Consider the following 15,468-nt stretch of genomic DNA (forward strand, 5'->3'; position numbering starts at 1 on the left):
ACACAAATGCAACTTTCAGACAAAAGAATCCCAAGCCCATTTAAAAAAAAAAATATGACACTTAGGAAGTCTAGTTCCAATTGTTTATTCACATTGAAGGCAACTCATTTGTGCCTCCGATTTCCACCTCGCTGAAGGATTGGCTTGTTGGGTTGGTTAAGTCCTGCAGGAGACACACACACACAATTAGTCCCAATGACAGTTAAAAAAAAAAAATAAACTATTCACTTTAACATACCATTTGCCTGTTGGTCAGCTGCAGAGCTTTGTTGAAATGCTTTTACAAGAACATGAGGTTCAATGCTTTGGCTGGAGCCTAGTGGTGTCATAGGCCTCCAGAAGTCTTTGAATTTAGGGTTTAAATGTGCCCCATTGACAAAGGGGTCCTGGGGCAAAGGAACAGAATGTGGGTCATCCAAAGAGATAAATGGTAAACTTGGTTCATCATCAGGCCTTGGAATGTAGTTGACATCAGGTAAGGGATGGGACATTACTTTCTCCAACATTTTGGGGTGTTGGGAGTTTTCTTGTGGGGGCTTCACATTTTGAGGATCTTGAAGTTTACTGCTGTGATGCCTTGCAAGATTGTGTGCCTTCAAGTCTGCATCATAAACCAGGTCTCTGGAAGGCAGTGGAGATTCACTGGAATAGTTTGACTTCCTACCTGGTGGGCCATGCTGTAGCAGCACATAACTCTTTGGTTCAAGATAGGAGTGAACAGTCTGTTTATGTTCTGGCTGGGAGGCATTGTTGGGGGTCATCAACTTCTCATAAGTTTGTGCTTTAGCATCTTGAAGCATGTCGTAGGGGACCAGAGGACGATCAGTTTCACTTTTGACCTTTGGATGCATTAGCCTAGATTTACTGGCTTCATTAGATTGTTGTAGTTCCCTGGCTTTAGGTGCATTTTGCTGCTTTGCCATGTGCTGCTGATGTAGATATTTGCCAATATGAGACATGAAATCAGGCCCAGAGGAATTATTAATGTCCCATGCTAATTGGCCATTTTGCTGCATTGGAGACCGCTCATATTGCAGCACTGGATTTACAGGTTCACTACCTGGAGTGTGACGTTTAGAGTGCACATTGTAGTGAGCTGGGGATTGGTTTTGTGGTAGTCTTTGCAGTGCCTCATTTTGTGGTATATAGGGCCAATAAGGATATAGTGAATTTGGTACAAAAGGATAAAGTGGCTGTTCAAAACTTCCAGGCTTGCTGGGATAATTTAGTATAGCAGGGTTGCCATCTGGTGGCTGCTTTTCATTTCCAGATGAAAGGTACTGGGACTGAGCTGTGGTAGCAGTTGGGGTAGCTTGCATCATCATTGTTTTGGTTGGCTTTTGAGGAAGGGGACCAGAACCTAAACTACTGTGAAACTCTGAATATGCTAATTGGGGGAATGGCAGTCCTGGATAAAGTGAAGGTGCATCTTTACTACCAAGCCCAGAAGGAATAATATGATGGTGATGTTGATGAAAAGCAATTTGTGGACAGCAATTAGAAATTCCAGATAGGCAAAACTGAGGGCAGGCCACAGGTTGCATATATGGAGAGCCCTGTTGAGGGCCTTGTGGGACTACATCACTATTACTAGGTTGTGAAAAACCAGATTCCAGGGGAGGTTGCTCACTGGTGAGAGTTATGACCTGTTGTGGTTGCTGCATGGTGGTAGCAGGGGTTGACATTACAGGCTTTACAGTCTCTGGCTGAGGGTAGAAGGGGTAGAGGTAGAATGGTGGTTGTACTTTGCCCTGAGGGGCTTTAGTCTGTGGAGGCCTTGGAGCAGCAGTTGGCTTTTCAGTCTCTGGCTGAGGGTAGAATGGTGGTTGTACTTTGCCCTCAGGGGCTTCAGTCTGTGGAGGCCTTGGAGCAGCAGTTGGCTTTTCAGTCACTGGCTGAGGGTAGAAGGGGTAGGGGTAGAATGGTAGTCGTACTTGGCCCTGAGGGGCTTCAGTCTGTGGAGGCCTTGGAGCAGCAGTTGGCTTTTCAGTCACTGGCTGAGGGTAGAAGGGGTAGGGGTAGAATGGTAGTTGTACTCGGCCCTGAGGGGCTTCAGTCTGTGGAGGCCTTGGAGCAGCAGTTGGCTTTTCAGTCACTGGCTGAGGGTAGAAGGGGTAGAGGTAGAATTGTGGTTGTACTTGGCCCTGAGGGGCCTCAGTCTGTGGAGGCCTTGGAGCAGCAGTTGGCTTTTCAGTCTCTGGCTGAGGGTAGAACGGTGGTTGTACTTTGCCCTGAGGGGCTTTAGTCTGTGGAGGCCTTGGAGCAGCAGTTGGCTTTTCAGTCTCTGGCTGAGGGTAGAATGGTGGTTGTACTTTGCCCTCAGGGGCTTCAGTCTGTGGAGGCCTTGGAGCAGCAGTTGGCTTTTCAGTCACTGGCTGAGGGTAGAAGGGGTAGGGGTAGAATGGTAGTCGTACTTGGCCCTGAGGGGCTTCAGTCTGTGGAGGCCTTGGAGCAGCAGTTGGCTTTTCAGTCACTGGCTGAGGGTAGAAGGGGTAGGCGTAGAATGGTAGTTGTACTCGGCCCTGAGGGGCTTCAGTCTGTGGAGGCCTTGGAGCAGCAGTTGGCTTTTCAGTCACTGGCTGAGGGTAGAAGGGGTAGAGGTAGAATTGTGGTTGTACTTGGCCCTGAGGGGCCTCCGTCTGTGGAGGCCTTGGAGCAGCAGTTGGCTTTTCAGTCTCTGGCTGAGGGTAGAATGGGGGTTGTACTTTGCCCTGAGGGGCTTTAGTCTGTGGAGGCCTTGGAGCAGCAGTTGGCTTTTCAGTCACTGGCTGAGGGTAGAAGGGGTAGGGGTAGAATGGTAGTTGTACTTGGCCCTGAGGGGCTTTAGTCTGTGGAGGCCTTGGAGCAGCAGTTGGCTTTTCAGTCACTGGCTGAGGGTAGAAGGGGTAGGGGTAGAATTGTGGTTGTACTTGGCCCTGAGGGGCTTTAGTCTGTGGAGGCCTTGGAGCAGCAGTTGGCTTTTCAGTCTCTGGCTGAGGGTAGAATGGGGGTTGTACTTTGCCCTGAGGGGCTTTAGTCTGTGGAGGCCTTGGAGCAGCAGTTGGCTTTTCAGTCACTGGCTGAGGGTAGAAGGGGTAGGGGTAGAATGGTAGTTGTACTTGGCCCTGAGGGGCTTTAGTCTGTGGAGGCCTTGGAGCAGCAGTTGGCTTTTCAGTCACTGGCTGAGGGTAGAAGGGGTAGGGGTAGAATTGTGGTTGTACTTGGCCCTGAGGGGCTTTAGTCTGTGGAGGCCTTGGAGCAGCAGTTGGCTTTTCAGTCTCTGGCTGAGGGTAGAATGGTGGTTGTACTTGGCCCTGAGGGGCTTCAGTCTGTGGAGGCCTTGGAGCAGCAGTTGGCTTTTCAGTCACTGGCTGAGGGTAGAAGGGGTAGGGGTAGAATTGTGGTTGTACTTGGCCCTGAGGGGCTTTAGTCTGTGGAGGCCTTGGAGCAGCAGTTGGCTTTTCAGTCTCTGGCTGAGGGTAGAATGGTGGTTGTACTTTGGCCTCAGGGGCTTCAGTCTGCAGAGGCCTTGGATCAGCAGTTTGCTTTACAGTCGCTAGCTGAGGGTAGAAGGGGTAGAATGGTGGTTGTACTTGGCCCTGAGGGGCTTCAGTCTGTGGAGGCCTTGGAGCAGCAATTGGCTTTTCAGTCACTGGCTGAGGGTAGAAGGGGTAGGGGTAGAATGGTAGTCGTACTTGGCCCTGAGGGGCTTCAGTCTGTGGAGGCCTTGGAGCAGCAGTTGGCTTTTCAGTCTCTGGCTGAGGGTAGAATGGTGGTTGTACTTTGCCCTGAGGGGCTTCAGTCTGTGGAGGCCTTGGAGCAGCAATTGGCTTTTCAGTCACTGGCTGAGGGTAGAAGGGGTAGGGGTAGAATGGTAGTCGTACTTGGCCCTGAGGGGCTTCAGTCTGTGGAGGCCTTGGAGCAGCAGTTGGCTTTTCAGTCTCTGGCTGAGGGTAGAATGGTGGTTGTACTTGGCCCTGAGGGGCTTTAGTCTGTGGAGGCCTTGGCTCAGCAGTTGGCTTTTCAGTCACTGGCTGAGGGTAGAAGGGGTAGAGGTAGAATGGTGGTTGTAGTTTGCCCTGAGGGGCTTTAGTCTGCAGAGGCCTTGGATCAGCAGTTGGCTTTTCAGTCTCTGGCTGAAGGTAGAAGGGCTGCTGCTGTGGAGCTCCAGATGCTGGTGGCCAAGGCAGTGCAGGACAGGACATTTTAGTTTCTCCCTCTCCTGCCAATTCAAGGGTATACATTCCATCCTAGAATGGAAGGTCAATGGATTATAAACATTTTCTAAAAAAAGGGAGTTTTGATTTGAGAGTTAAAGAACAGCATCATACTTTCTTCTCCATGCAGGGTGTATAGTGAACTGAGATGACCACACCTTCAGGATGTACAACTACACTGAAACCACATCTGGATGAAGCCTTCATCAATGGCTCCCAGTTACCATTCACTGTAAAATGTGATAGAACACTGTAAAGTAATACATTACAGAATAGTACACTTTAAAGAAAAACATTTAGTCAAAGACATTTCCCTTTCAAAATGAATTGAATGCAAGTTTATAGCTTGTTACACTAAAGCCATCCATTCTCCAAAGGTGTATTCCTTTAACTTCTGTTATATGAGTGCTACTCTACAACATGATTAGAGGCCTTGACCATTTTAATGCAACTGTAAGCAGCTTAAAACTCATTAAACAACCTAAGTAGTGCACTTAACAGATAATTGAGTGATTTTGAAATCAGAAGTTTCCTTAAACTACAGTTTGTAACGCAAATGTATTTGCTCAAACTGTCACATGAAATCACACCTGTTAATAGGTTGCTTAGGCCTGTAAATGAGCAGTGTTTTGTTTTGGCATGACTGTCAAACTCATTTGAAAGCTCAACAGTACACTAACATTTTTCTGAAAACATTTCAGGCAACAAATAAGCAATGCAGTAGCAGAATCTAGTCATATTTTAATTCAGTGCTGCCTAGTTTTACAGTTTGACTTAAGTTCATGAGCAGCCATTGACGATTGGTTAGAGACACCTCAGCTCTGGTTATTAAGTCTTCTGGCACAATGGAAACTTTAAATTGCCACAGAAGTACTATGGGAGGTAGTGGAACTTTATTCCCAGATCATGTCTTATGTGCTACTGTCAGGTTGACTTATTGGGAATTTAGCTTATTCACCAGAACCCCCAGAATTAGACAAGTCGATACATACCCTTCTCATTTCTGTGCTTGCTGTAAGGTGGTCTGATGGCTCCAGCGGCAGCAGATAACATGCAGGTGACTGGTTCCAGCAATCCTACTGCTCTGAATAAGTGACAAAACCCCAACATGTAGGATTGCTGGAACCATTCACCTGCATTTTCTGTGATGGGCTGCTGCCGCTGGGGCATGGAGAGAAGGGTATGTATGGACTTTTCTAACTCTTGGAGTTATGGTGAATAAGCTCAATTTCCAATAAGTTGGTGTGTTCCTTTAAGACCAAATACAAAATATGCTCAATTAGTCAAATTGAGACAGCTACAGTTAGTAGATAAAGACTCAGAATGCAGGATAAGTTTACCAAGACAACTTAAAGCTGTGGTAGGCACTAGAGTTGGGTAGATTTCAGGTTTTACTGGTCCAGTGGATGAGGCATTTTATGCCAACCAGCATTTGTCATTATGACCCCTGGCAAATAAAACTAACCTAAATTAGCCAATGGCGTCACAGCACTAAATCCAATTTGTATTGCATGCAGTGGCATGACTCAACTTTTCAATAGCATTGGTTTTCTGAATCAAATTGCTTTTCAGTAGCTTAGCCCTTTTATTGCTCAAGTAGTGCAGTAGGGTCCACACAGCCATGTACATTTCCCTGAGAATATCTGGAGCTTGAGTGCAGTAGAGCCTGCTCCTGAGGTCTGAAATAAAACTGCTTAAGATCATGACATGTAGGTTGTATACATGGAGGTTTTCAAAAGTTGAAATACATTTTGGGGCTAGAACTAGCTTCAGTGTAGTGAAACTTTATATAAATGTAGGCTAACTGGTAGCTTAGCTAACTAAACTTTCCAAGTAGCTTGCTCAGCACTGGTAAGAAGCAATATTCACATCCATCAATGAACTAACTGAGCCACTATTGTCTGACAGCAATTTACTACCAAGCCACAGAATCAAGGAGATCAGATTTCAGAAGTGCACACTTCCTAACTAGAAAGCATTTTTTGGGCTGGTGAGATATTTCAAAGAAACCAAAAACTGAGCTGCCAATATGGGGAGAGGGAGCACTGCATGGAACGGTGTCACTCTACTTCAGATTCTGTGTTCTGCATTTTATCCACTGCAGCTTTAATGTCACCAACAGCAAATACTAATTCTGCATAATTGACTGGGGTTTGCCTTGTGATGAATTCAGAGACTTCTCACTGCAGACAATAGCAGGAAAAGCACAGGTGTCACTTATGTGACAGCAATTCCTTGACAACTAAATTGTTGTAGCCATTATTTGTTACACTTTTTGAACCATAGACATTATGCCTTTATTCAGTGTTAATCTTAACTGAAAGAAAAAATGCAAAACTTACAATTTATATTAATTTCAGCAATCGAGACTGTCCATCCAGTTTTCACGACCATGCCCTCAGCGTGGCAGGTGACCATCGGTGGGTTAGGTGAAGACTGCATCAAAGGGCATGACATCCTCACGTTTAACCCCAACCAACGGATTGGGAGAACATAGCTATCCTCCTAAAACCAGAAAGCAAAATGTTGCAGGTGTACATGGTTCAAGCATGCAGTGCTTTCAGAACAAAGTATCCCACCTCAAGAACGACAAAGCATCCATCGTAAGGTGCAACTAAGACCAAATCTCTTCGCGTTGACCTGATGGTGTAACCACAGCTTGGTGGCAACTTAGACAGAGCCAGAGGAGACATGCGACTTCCTGAGGAATTGCATGCGGCAGAAAATAGGGATTTAGAACACAAGTGCATGAAACTTCTCAGTCAATACACAAGTATAGTACAAATTATAGTGCTGTAAATTCCAGCAGAGCCTGTAAACTTACCCCTATCCACAAAGAACAGAGATCCAGGGGTAGAGGCAGCATTTTGGACTTGAAGCTTCATGGAGTCTCCTGTACATTCAACCTTTGGGTCCATTAGAAGGAGTCGTTCCACTGCTGCATTATCTGGCTTAGAAAAGCCATAACCCAGTCTTTGAAGTTGCTCAGGGTTGCCCCAACCTTTTAAAAAAGTTTGGATTAAAAGCTCAAATCAGTACATTTAGTGTTCCAATAACAATCTACACAGATTCCACTATAAGCCAAAAGGTAAAAACAGGTGTAATTCATAAATAGGACTTGATGTGTCAACGTTAAAAGTAATTATATACAATTTTTATAGTGTTTTTTCATGCAGGATTGTATACAAAGTTATCCTTTACATACCCATGTCCTCTTGGTAATCTGTATCAACATCCAGGAAGTTCTTTGTGGCTTTGGTTCTGTTGAGTTTATCATCTGGCAGAGAATTTTGTCCAATTAAGAGTCTTCCATAGCACAGATCCCCTGCTTTAGCTTGACCTTCGCCTAGCGTTGAGTTTTCTCTTAATTTATCCAATGCCTTAAGTTTTGCACAACGGCAAAATGAACTCGCAAACACTAAAAGTCCTAAAGATAGTAAAATCCTACTGCCCCTGCTCTCTCTGTACGCCATTGGAACTTAGAAAAAGCACTACACGGGCAACCTACCTCAACCGTGTCCTATAAATACTGAGCTCTCCTCCACACAGGCGGTGTTAAGGGGTCTGGTCTGGCCTAATTACTTTATTCAAACACCTGACCATAGCAGGTGTTGTCAATAGAGCAATTAAGGGCGGTGTTAATTTGTGTTCCTGTGGCCTTTTGGCAGTGAAAGACTACAGTTAGTATAACGTGACACATTTTAGTTTTCTTCTTGTAAAACTTATTAGACTAAGTCTTCTTAAGTTTTTTTTTTAGGCTTAATTATTATAATTGTTTTCAGGCCTTTAGTAATATAATTTGAGTTTGTTAAAGCCTATATATGTTTAGCCTTCTCTGAGCCTGTAGAGAATAGTTTTTCACATAGACAAGTAAGAGAAATGTCCTCAAAAAACTACCAACAATAATTTGTCCTAGCAAACAATTGGCACTTACAACATCATGGTGTCTGTGGCTGCCTTTTTCAGGCCTAACTGGTTGCTAAATGGATGTGGACAACAACCTAGTTATATATGGGTTTAAACCTTTAACAAGCCACTGTTTGGCCAGTTGTCACAAACTCATGCTGTGCAGGCAAACATTGTTCAGAACTACATAACTTTATTTTAAATTCTAGTGGGCATCTCAAGTTTCCCAGGATACCAAATATGCGAGTCTGACTTTGGGGAAAATGCATCTAAAATGATGCAAATGCATGCCATCTAGAACAAATTCATTGTGGGGCCTTAAGAAGTTTGAATTATTGGGTTTGTATGATTCACTCAGTGTCAACATAATATATCTTCAGAGTTGGAATGAGCAGAATATATAAGATAGTGTGAGACATAGGGGAACAAGGAAAAGCTGTATGGAGTTTACTTCTTACACGGTTTTCCATTAATGAAAGCCAACCGTTTATTGCTTTAGTTGAATCACCATGTCATCTTTCCTTTGGTCTGATCAAGAAGTCTCTAAAGATTGTTATTAGATGGTAAAATGTTTGTTTCTCCTCATTCATTCTGAATCCAAGAGTTAAAGACAACTTTCACCTAATTTTGGTTTATAACTTTTTTTCAAAGTGCAGATGTTTAAATGTCTGACACTACTGGAGTGGGCAGTCCCTTCAAAATAATTAATTTCCCATCAATGACAGCCTGCAGCCCATTGAAAATGTGGTTGACTTTTCTCAATTTCTGCAAAAAAACAATTGGTAGGCTAGTTATTTCTGGAATTTAGTAACAGTTAACCACAGGGAGCTAGAAATTCACTATATCCAGTATCCACTGATGTAGACTCCCATGATTAGAGAATAGTGGAATCTATTAGTTCAAGAATGAATGGCATGAGTAGTGTTTCGCCGTTTGAGTGTACATTACAAGATCCACAAGGTTATCCATCCCAAAAGATGTATGCATTGTTGCTTAAGTAGTGTATCATTTATTCAATAAGTTAGAACTAAACAATGATAGACTTTAAAACTTTTGAATCACTGAACACACAAGTTTGTACTCACAAGGCAACAGACAGGACATATTGGCTTGACCTCTGGTTGGAATAACTTTTATTGGATCTGTCTGTAAACAAGATGTCTCATCAATTCATGGCATTTGAAATAGCAGATTTTGTGGCAGAAGGAATTTCCAACTAAAAAAAAAAAAAAAACATATTGCAAACTTCTTTTTCTGTCGTTTAATTCTGTACATATTCCACAAAGTCTGGAGATTACTGATGCCAAAATATCCCTTAGGAAAGTGCCATTAAAAGTTACTTCTTGCTGGGGCAGCAGATAAAAATCCAACTCGTAGTTGCAACAGATCAGATTGATTTTATGGCACAGAATACACAGTTATTCTCAGAAACTTTTCACAAGACAACTTACAAATGTTCTTATTCCAACCAACACCATTTTCAATATGTTTAGTGTACACAGCATCATGTTTTTCTTTTAAATATACTTCTAAGTACCATACTATGACAATTCGTGAATACACCTTTGATGACTAAAGCAAAAGGCAAATAATTCCAAGGTGTTGGAGCCCTCGGTTTACAGTCAAAATGCATTCATACTGTAGTAAAATGACATTGCCGTTTCATTGGTTAATGGACATGAAGTTAGCAACAAATCAATTAGTGATGACAAGTTTAAGTAGTGTTGAAATCTAAGGAAGCAGTTAAATGTTTTAGTCTTCTGAATTTGTCTTAATGATTTACAGTCAACAAGTGATACCAATAATCACCCATCAGAATTAGTTTAAGTAATTCTGATAATCCTCTTATACTGACAATTGGTCCAAAGGGGGAAGAGAGGAAAAAAATAATAAAACTTCACATAACATGTGTGTAGTGATTTACAGAAAAATTTACAAATAGGAGAAGCTGAAGCGGAGCGGTCACAGAGGTGAAATGTCATGACAATATCTTGAGACGTCAGCAATACTGACCTTACACTACACTCAAAACAACAGCCCAACACCACATCATTAACTTTTAAGACCACATTCAGGTACAACAGCAAAAGCATGTGATGGAGGGTAAAGGATGTTGTGATTGAGGGTGGCATTTGGTACACACATTCAGGACTTTGTCAGAGGAAATATGTCTTTTCTATAATGGAGGCAGAAGAGAAGATGGTTTTGGCTGGAATATGATGCAGGGATAGGGCTGGGATCTGTAAAGAGGGTATGCATGCAACTACTAAATGCCCACATGCTGATGAAAAAAAAAAAAATCAATAAAAGAAAAGAAAAAAAAGAAAAAGAAAAAACTGGCATCTTTTAGTAATGCTCGAAAAGCAAAACTATGCAAACTATCACCACCACCACCATTACATATGTACTTCCCCTTGGAATATTAGCCAGTTGCTAAGTGAATGTTATACAAGGAGAGTCCAAATTTGTTTTACACTTTTATTACACTTTGCAATCATTTTTTGCACACTTTTGGTTAATAGACATTTGAATGAACATGCCAGTACTGTAGTGTCAAAAACATGAGAAGTACAATGTTAAAGTAGGGAAGGTTTATTTATATATAATAATAAAAAAATAAAATAAAATAAAAAAAAAATAAAAAGTGTGGAAGAGTTAAACAAAAGGCTGTTTATAAAAGTAGACTGGGGAGGAAGTAACATTGTATGCCATCTAATCCTGGAAGTAGTGTTAACAAATGCGGAGGGTGGGAGTGAGCCGCTGAGTTGATGGATGGGTGGAGGTTGCTTAATATCCAGACCTCCTCAGGTACTCAGCCATTGCATGTGCTTTCTTGTTAAGAGTTCCACCATGGACCGCCTCTTTTCCCATGACTATAACCAATACTGGAGCACACAAGGAAAAAAAGAGAAATGAACAAAATTGAAGAGTCTCCCCCCTACAGGATGAAGGGGGGGGAACAAAGGTGACACAGTATCTTAGCACTCTTCATTGCTATTAAATGTTTCCAAGACATTTGACTGCTTGCAGGAGAAATCTTAAAACAGCAATATTTCTTTTCTCTTCTTTTTGTCCCTCAATTTTTATCTAAGTGAGCTTGAAAACATTAAAACCCTGAATCCCTCAAGTATTTTGCCATTGAGTAAGCCTTCTTATTCAATCCGCCTCCATGGACCCCTTCTTTGCCCATTACAAGAACCAAAACTGAAAGAGAAGAGATAGAAAAGGGACAGTTAAGAAAAAGGATTTAAAAAATAAAAAGTCAAAGAAAGGCATTCCAAGTAAGGATCGTCACCAGAAGTGTGTAGTTCAGGGATATTCAACTGCGTGCAATACAGGGCTAACCAGGTTTTCTATGCACCCTTAGACTGTAATAGGTGATTTCACTACCAGGTCATTTTACCATGTACCATTTATACAGTTTGGACTGCCAAATGATGACAATTCAGTGTCCAAAAATTGATTCATTGAGTTCCAATTGAACATCACAAAATATGACTAGTGTTCCTTAAATAGGGAATTCACCAAGTAAACAGATGAGCAATTCCCCACACAGCCCTGTGTCATCTATAACACATGGTTGAATATCACCAACACAGCCACACACACATAGCCACACACACACACACACAGCCCCACACAGCCACACACACACACACACACACCCACACACACACAGCCACACACACACAGCCACACACACACAGCCACACACACACGCACACACACACAGCCACACACACACAGCCACACACACACACAGCCACACACACACACACACACACACACACACACACACACACACACACACACACACACACACACACACACACACACACACACACACACACACACACACACACACACACACACACACACACACACACACACACACACACACACACACACACACACACACACACACACACACACAAAAAATGAAAGGAAAACAAGAGTTTGGTTGTGTTTGCAATCAGTGTTTCCCACATAAAAATATAGCAACACAGTAGGTTTTTTTTCTTAATACAGTCTGAAGTGAGAATTGATTAAAAGGTCTAGACAACACTGTTATCTTTGAACAACTGTAGACTAAAGTAGTTTGTGAATACAAGGCTATGTTGGAGCCAACGACCAAAGTCTTAGATGTCAAACTGCCAAAAATGTTCAATATGTGAGAAACACTGGAGCAATAGACATTGAGGACCACACAGGCAAACAGACGAGAGTATGCAAACCCTGGTGTACATGAAGTGTGTGATGAAAAGCAGACTATTAAATAAGTGTGCAACTTTTTTGATTTCACAAGTCTGCATCTATAGGTCTTGGCTGAGAGCATCATATGATGTTGTGACTCTTGGGCCCCGTTTTACTAAAGCGATTTATGAGCATAATTGCAATTACAGCAGAAATGAAGATTAACCAAGTGACAAACTGAAAAAAGGCAATAGGGCTGTAACTAAGGATTATCGCCATTCTCAAATCCTTTGCAGTTGTCATTTTGTAAATCATGTTAACAGTGAAAATTACCCTGCATTATTTACCTACGCCAAATAGGTCTTTTATATAAAAAAAAAATAAATAAATAAAAAAAAAGGGGGTCACGTTTTGTCTGACCAAGTGTCCAAAAATCCAACGCAATTCATGCATGACTAAGAAAAGCATCAAATTCTCAAATTTAAGAAGATGGAGCCAGCAAATGTTTTGCTAAGAGAGGAAATCATCTCAATTTGTCAATTTATTAAAAACAGAGCCGGTGGACAGTCTGAACTTCCTTAAGTCTCAAAAGACATGTGAGATAGCGCTTACCCCCGGCGATGTTTTTACAACAGAAAACAAGATTGTGTCTTATTAACCCATGAAGACAGCATTTTGATGGTTATGATGATGTGAACCGTTTTGAAACAACACTTACCTTTTCCAGCTCTTCCCACAGTGACATTGTATGTAGGTTCTCCTCCTTGGCTCTTTGTCCTGATGTCCATTGTCCAGTCCCCGTCATCATGGAGGCTGTCTCTGAGGACTGAACACTTCTTTGAGCCCAGAGTGAGACCGCTGGTGTAAAGGTCTCCCTGTCCTTACCAATAAGGACATCAATTTCTTGAGACTGAAACACACAAAAAAAGAAAAAAACAAATTATATATATATATATATATATATATATATATATATATATATATATATATATATATAGAAAAACCACAGGATTGGGACAATTTCACTTTCAGTCAGATGCTCAGACAGACCTAACAAATATGCTTCCAGTTACATGACAAGCATAATTCCTCTGAGCTTAAAAGGCACAATATTAGTAATTAACTTATTTCCACAATAAATGACATGAATTTCCTAACATGTCAATGGGCACTGCTTCGAGAGAGAAGAAGAAAAAAAAAGGAAAAAGAGCTTTCTTAAAGTTGCTACACTATAATGACAATATATAGCTACACTATGCAGCCATTAATTAAAAAAAAAGGCCTTTTAACTTTTATACCTTACCAAAGCAGTGTGCCTTGACTTTTTGGGGTATAAATTACCTCTCTTGTGTACATCAGTCTACTTCACCTGCTTTATGTTACATCCTCTAAGTGCTTCCACATTTGTTTAATAAAAAAACTATTTAAATTGCCAAATTGTCAACTGGAGCTGAAGAGATTAGTCAATTGACAGAACATTTACCAGCGACAGAACATTTAACCAGCAACAATTTCGATTATCAACTGATCGTTTTAGCTTCTCTTTGTACAGATAGACAACTGAATAGCTTAAAAAAAAGCTATTTTAGCACAACCCTGGGTTCTGAGGAGTTACTAAGCATATTTCCTGACAATCTATAGAACGAGTGAAAAATCGAGAAAATAATTGGCAGAGTAATCTATAACAACAAATAATCTTAGCTGTAGCCCTATTCCAAACATTAGTAAACTGCCATCCTGGCACCAGCACTGAATATAATACTAACATTAGGAATGCCAGCATGAAATTAAGAGAGAGGGTGTTCATGAACAGGATATGGAAACCTGCAAATCTATTGATCCTAGTACCACAATTTCTGGGACTGAACATATCCCATCCCTGCAGTGAGTAGCGGAAGTAAAGTGACGTCTATGCACCGGGCTAGCTCTCATACCATCCCTCTCAATGAATAGAATATAAAAATAAATAAATAAAACAGTTTCTATCAAAAAATTATACATGTCTGAATATGCAGCTTGATTGCTCGCGTACAATGAGAAAGCCTTATCGTAGGCTGACCAATCGTCCGACAGAATTAGCCTTTTAACCACAGGTAGCCGGTAAATCAACAGCTTAACTAGCTAATCAAAGCGGCCGTGCACACAAAGCATGCACGTTTTCTTAAGTCAGACACCGTCTACTCGCTGGTTTTAAATTAGCTTCATGTTAATATAACAGTGTCTTGATCATTTCATTAGCGCTACTTAACGGCAATTAACGTTAATTGCTTCATGCTTTTAATGTGCAAGCCACTATGTGTGAAGTCTTATCTGATCAGCACGAGGTCTAATCCTGCAACGTTTCCTTGGCAGAAAATAACCGAGACAGGCCACCGATAAACTAGCTAACGTTAGCCCACTAAGCTAGCACGGTACCGTTAGCTTGCTCGTCATTTAGATCCTGCGAGGTAACGGTTTTAACGCTATTCAGTCTGGCGAGCGTCTGCGTCGGTGATACATAAACAACACTGCCAAACGGAACCATACTTTCACTCTAACCACCAAATGTTGACCTCTTACCGTGATATTGTTGAAAGTACCACCGGCATGTGCTGCCCAAACATATTTGGCGTCCGTATATCCAACAATGGCGCTATCCTGACAGCTGCCATCGGCCATCAGGTTCTCCACATAGCTTTGCCAAGACATATTCAAGAAATTGATGCTATAACGTTATAAAAATCCCTACAGCTTTGGAAGTATGGTTGCCAAACAGGAGACAGCCAAATCGGAAGAAAACCTACAGACGAATGTAGAGTCTCCAATCTAACCCGCACTTCGACGTTAACCAACGTCAAGGCTGGGGCAGCAAAGAAAGCCAGGGCAGTGAGGCAGCGGCTGGGTGTAGTCCGTATCAGATCACTCCGCACAATGAGCTCCCCGGCGCTTTTATGGCAGCAGGCGGCGGAATAAAATGGGACTTATCAGCTCAGCCAAGAGTCAACTGTCTGAGGGAATGCCGGTGTACACATAAAGGTGGATGAGGATTTACTGATTGCATCGTTTAGTCAGTCATTCTTTCATTCATTGAAGGTTGTAGGAATAATGACAAAGACTGTCATCAGACTGTTTGTGTAGCTAATGATAGCAGTAAGTGCGTAGAGAAAAATGTGTAGGCCTACATGGATTCCAA

At 42.0% G+C, this 15,468-nt stretch overlaps 1 protein-coding gene and 1 pseudogene across 5 annotated transcripts; both read right to left on the reverse strand.

Annotated features, from left to right (window-relative positions):
• Window positions 1-69: 69 nt before the first annotated feature.
• On the reverse strand, window positions 70-7,718 carry LOC120568091 (proline-rich extensin-like protein EPR1). Of its 5 annotated transcripts, none has more exons than XM_039815303.1 (8): window positions 7,402-7,718; window positions 7,021-7,197; window positions 6,776-6,897; window positions 6,539-6,701; window positions 4,311-4,426; window positions 3,294-4,229; window positions 239-2,420; window positions 70-163 (listed from the first exon to the last, which is right to left on the reverse strand). In XM_039815303.1, the coding sequence occupies exons 1-8, from the start codon at window positions 7,667-7,669 to the stop codon at window positions 105-107; spliced, it is 4,023 nt and encodes a 1,340-aa protein (XP_039671237.1). In that variant the 5' UTR covers window positions 7,670-7,718; the 3' UTR covers window positions 70-104. The 5 variants fall into 5 exon arrangements, with proteins under 5 accessions (XP_039671237.1, XP_039671235.1, XP_039671234.1 ...); XM_039815301.1 differs by having other exon boundaries at window positions 239-3,002; window positions 3,105-4,229; XM_039815300.1 differs by having other exon boundaries at window positions 239-2,711; window positions 2,814-4,229.
• Window positions 7,719-9,207: 1,489 nt separating this feature from the next.
• LOC120568938 lies at window positions 9,208-15,203 on the reverse strand (annotated as a pseudogene).
• Between the last annotated feature and the right edge of the window lie 265 nt (window positions 15,204-15,468).

This window comes from Perca fluviatilis, chromosome 11, assembly GCF_010015445.1.
Source record: "Perca fluviatilis chromosome 11, GENO_Pfluv_1.0, whole genome shotgun sequence".
In the NCBI taxonomy this organism is placed as follows: Eukaryota; Metazoa; Chordata; class Actinopteri; order Perciformes; family Percidae; genus Perca; species Perca fluviatilis.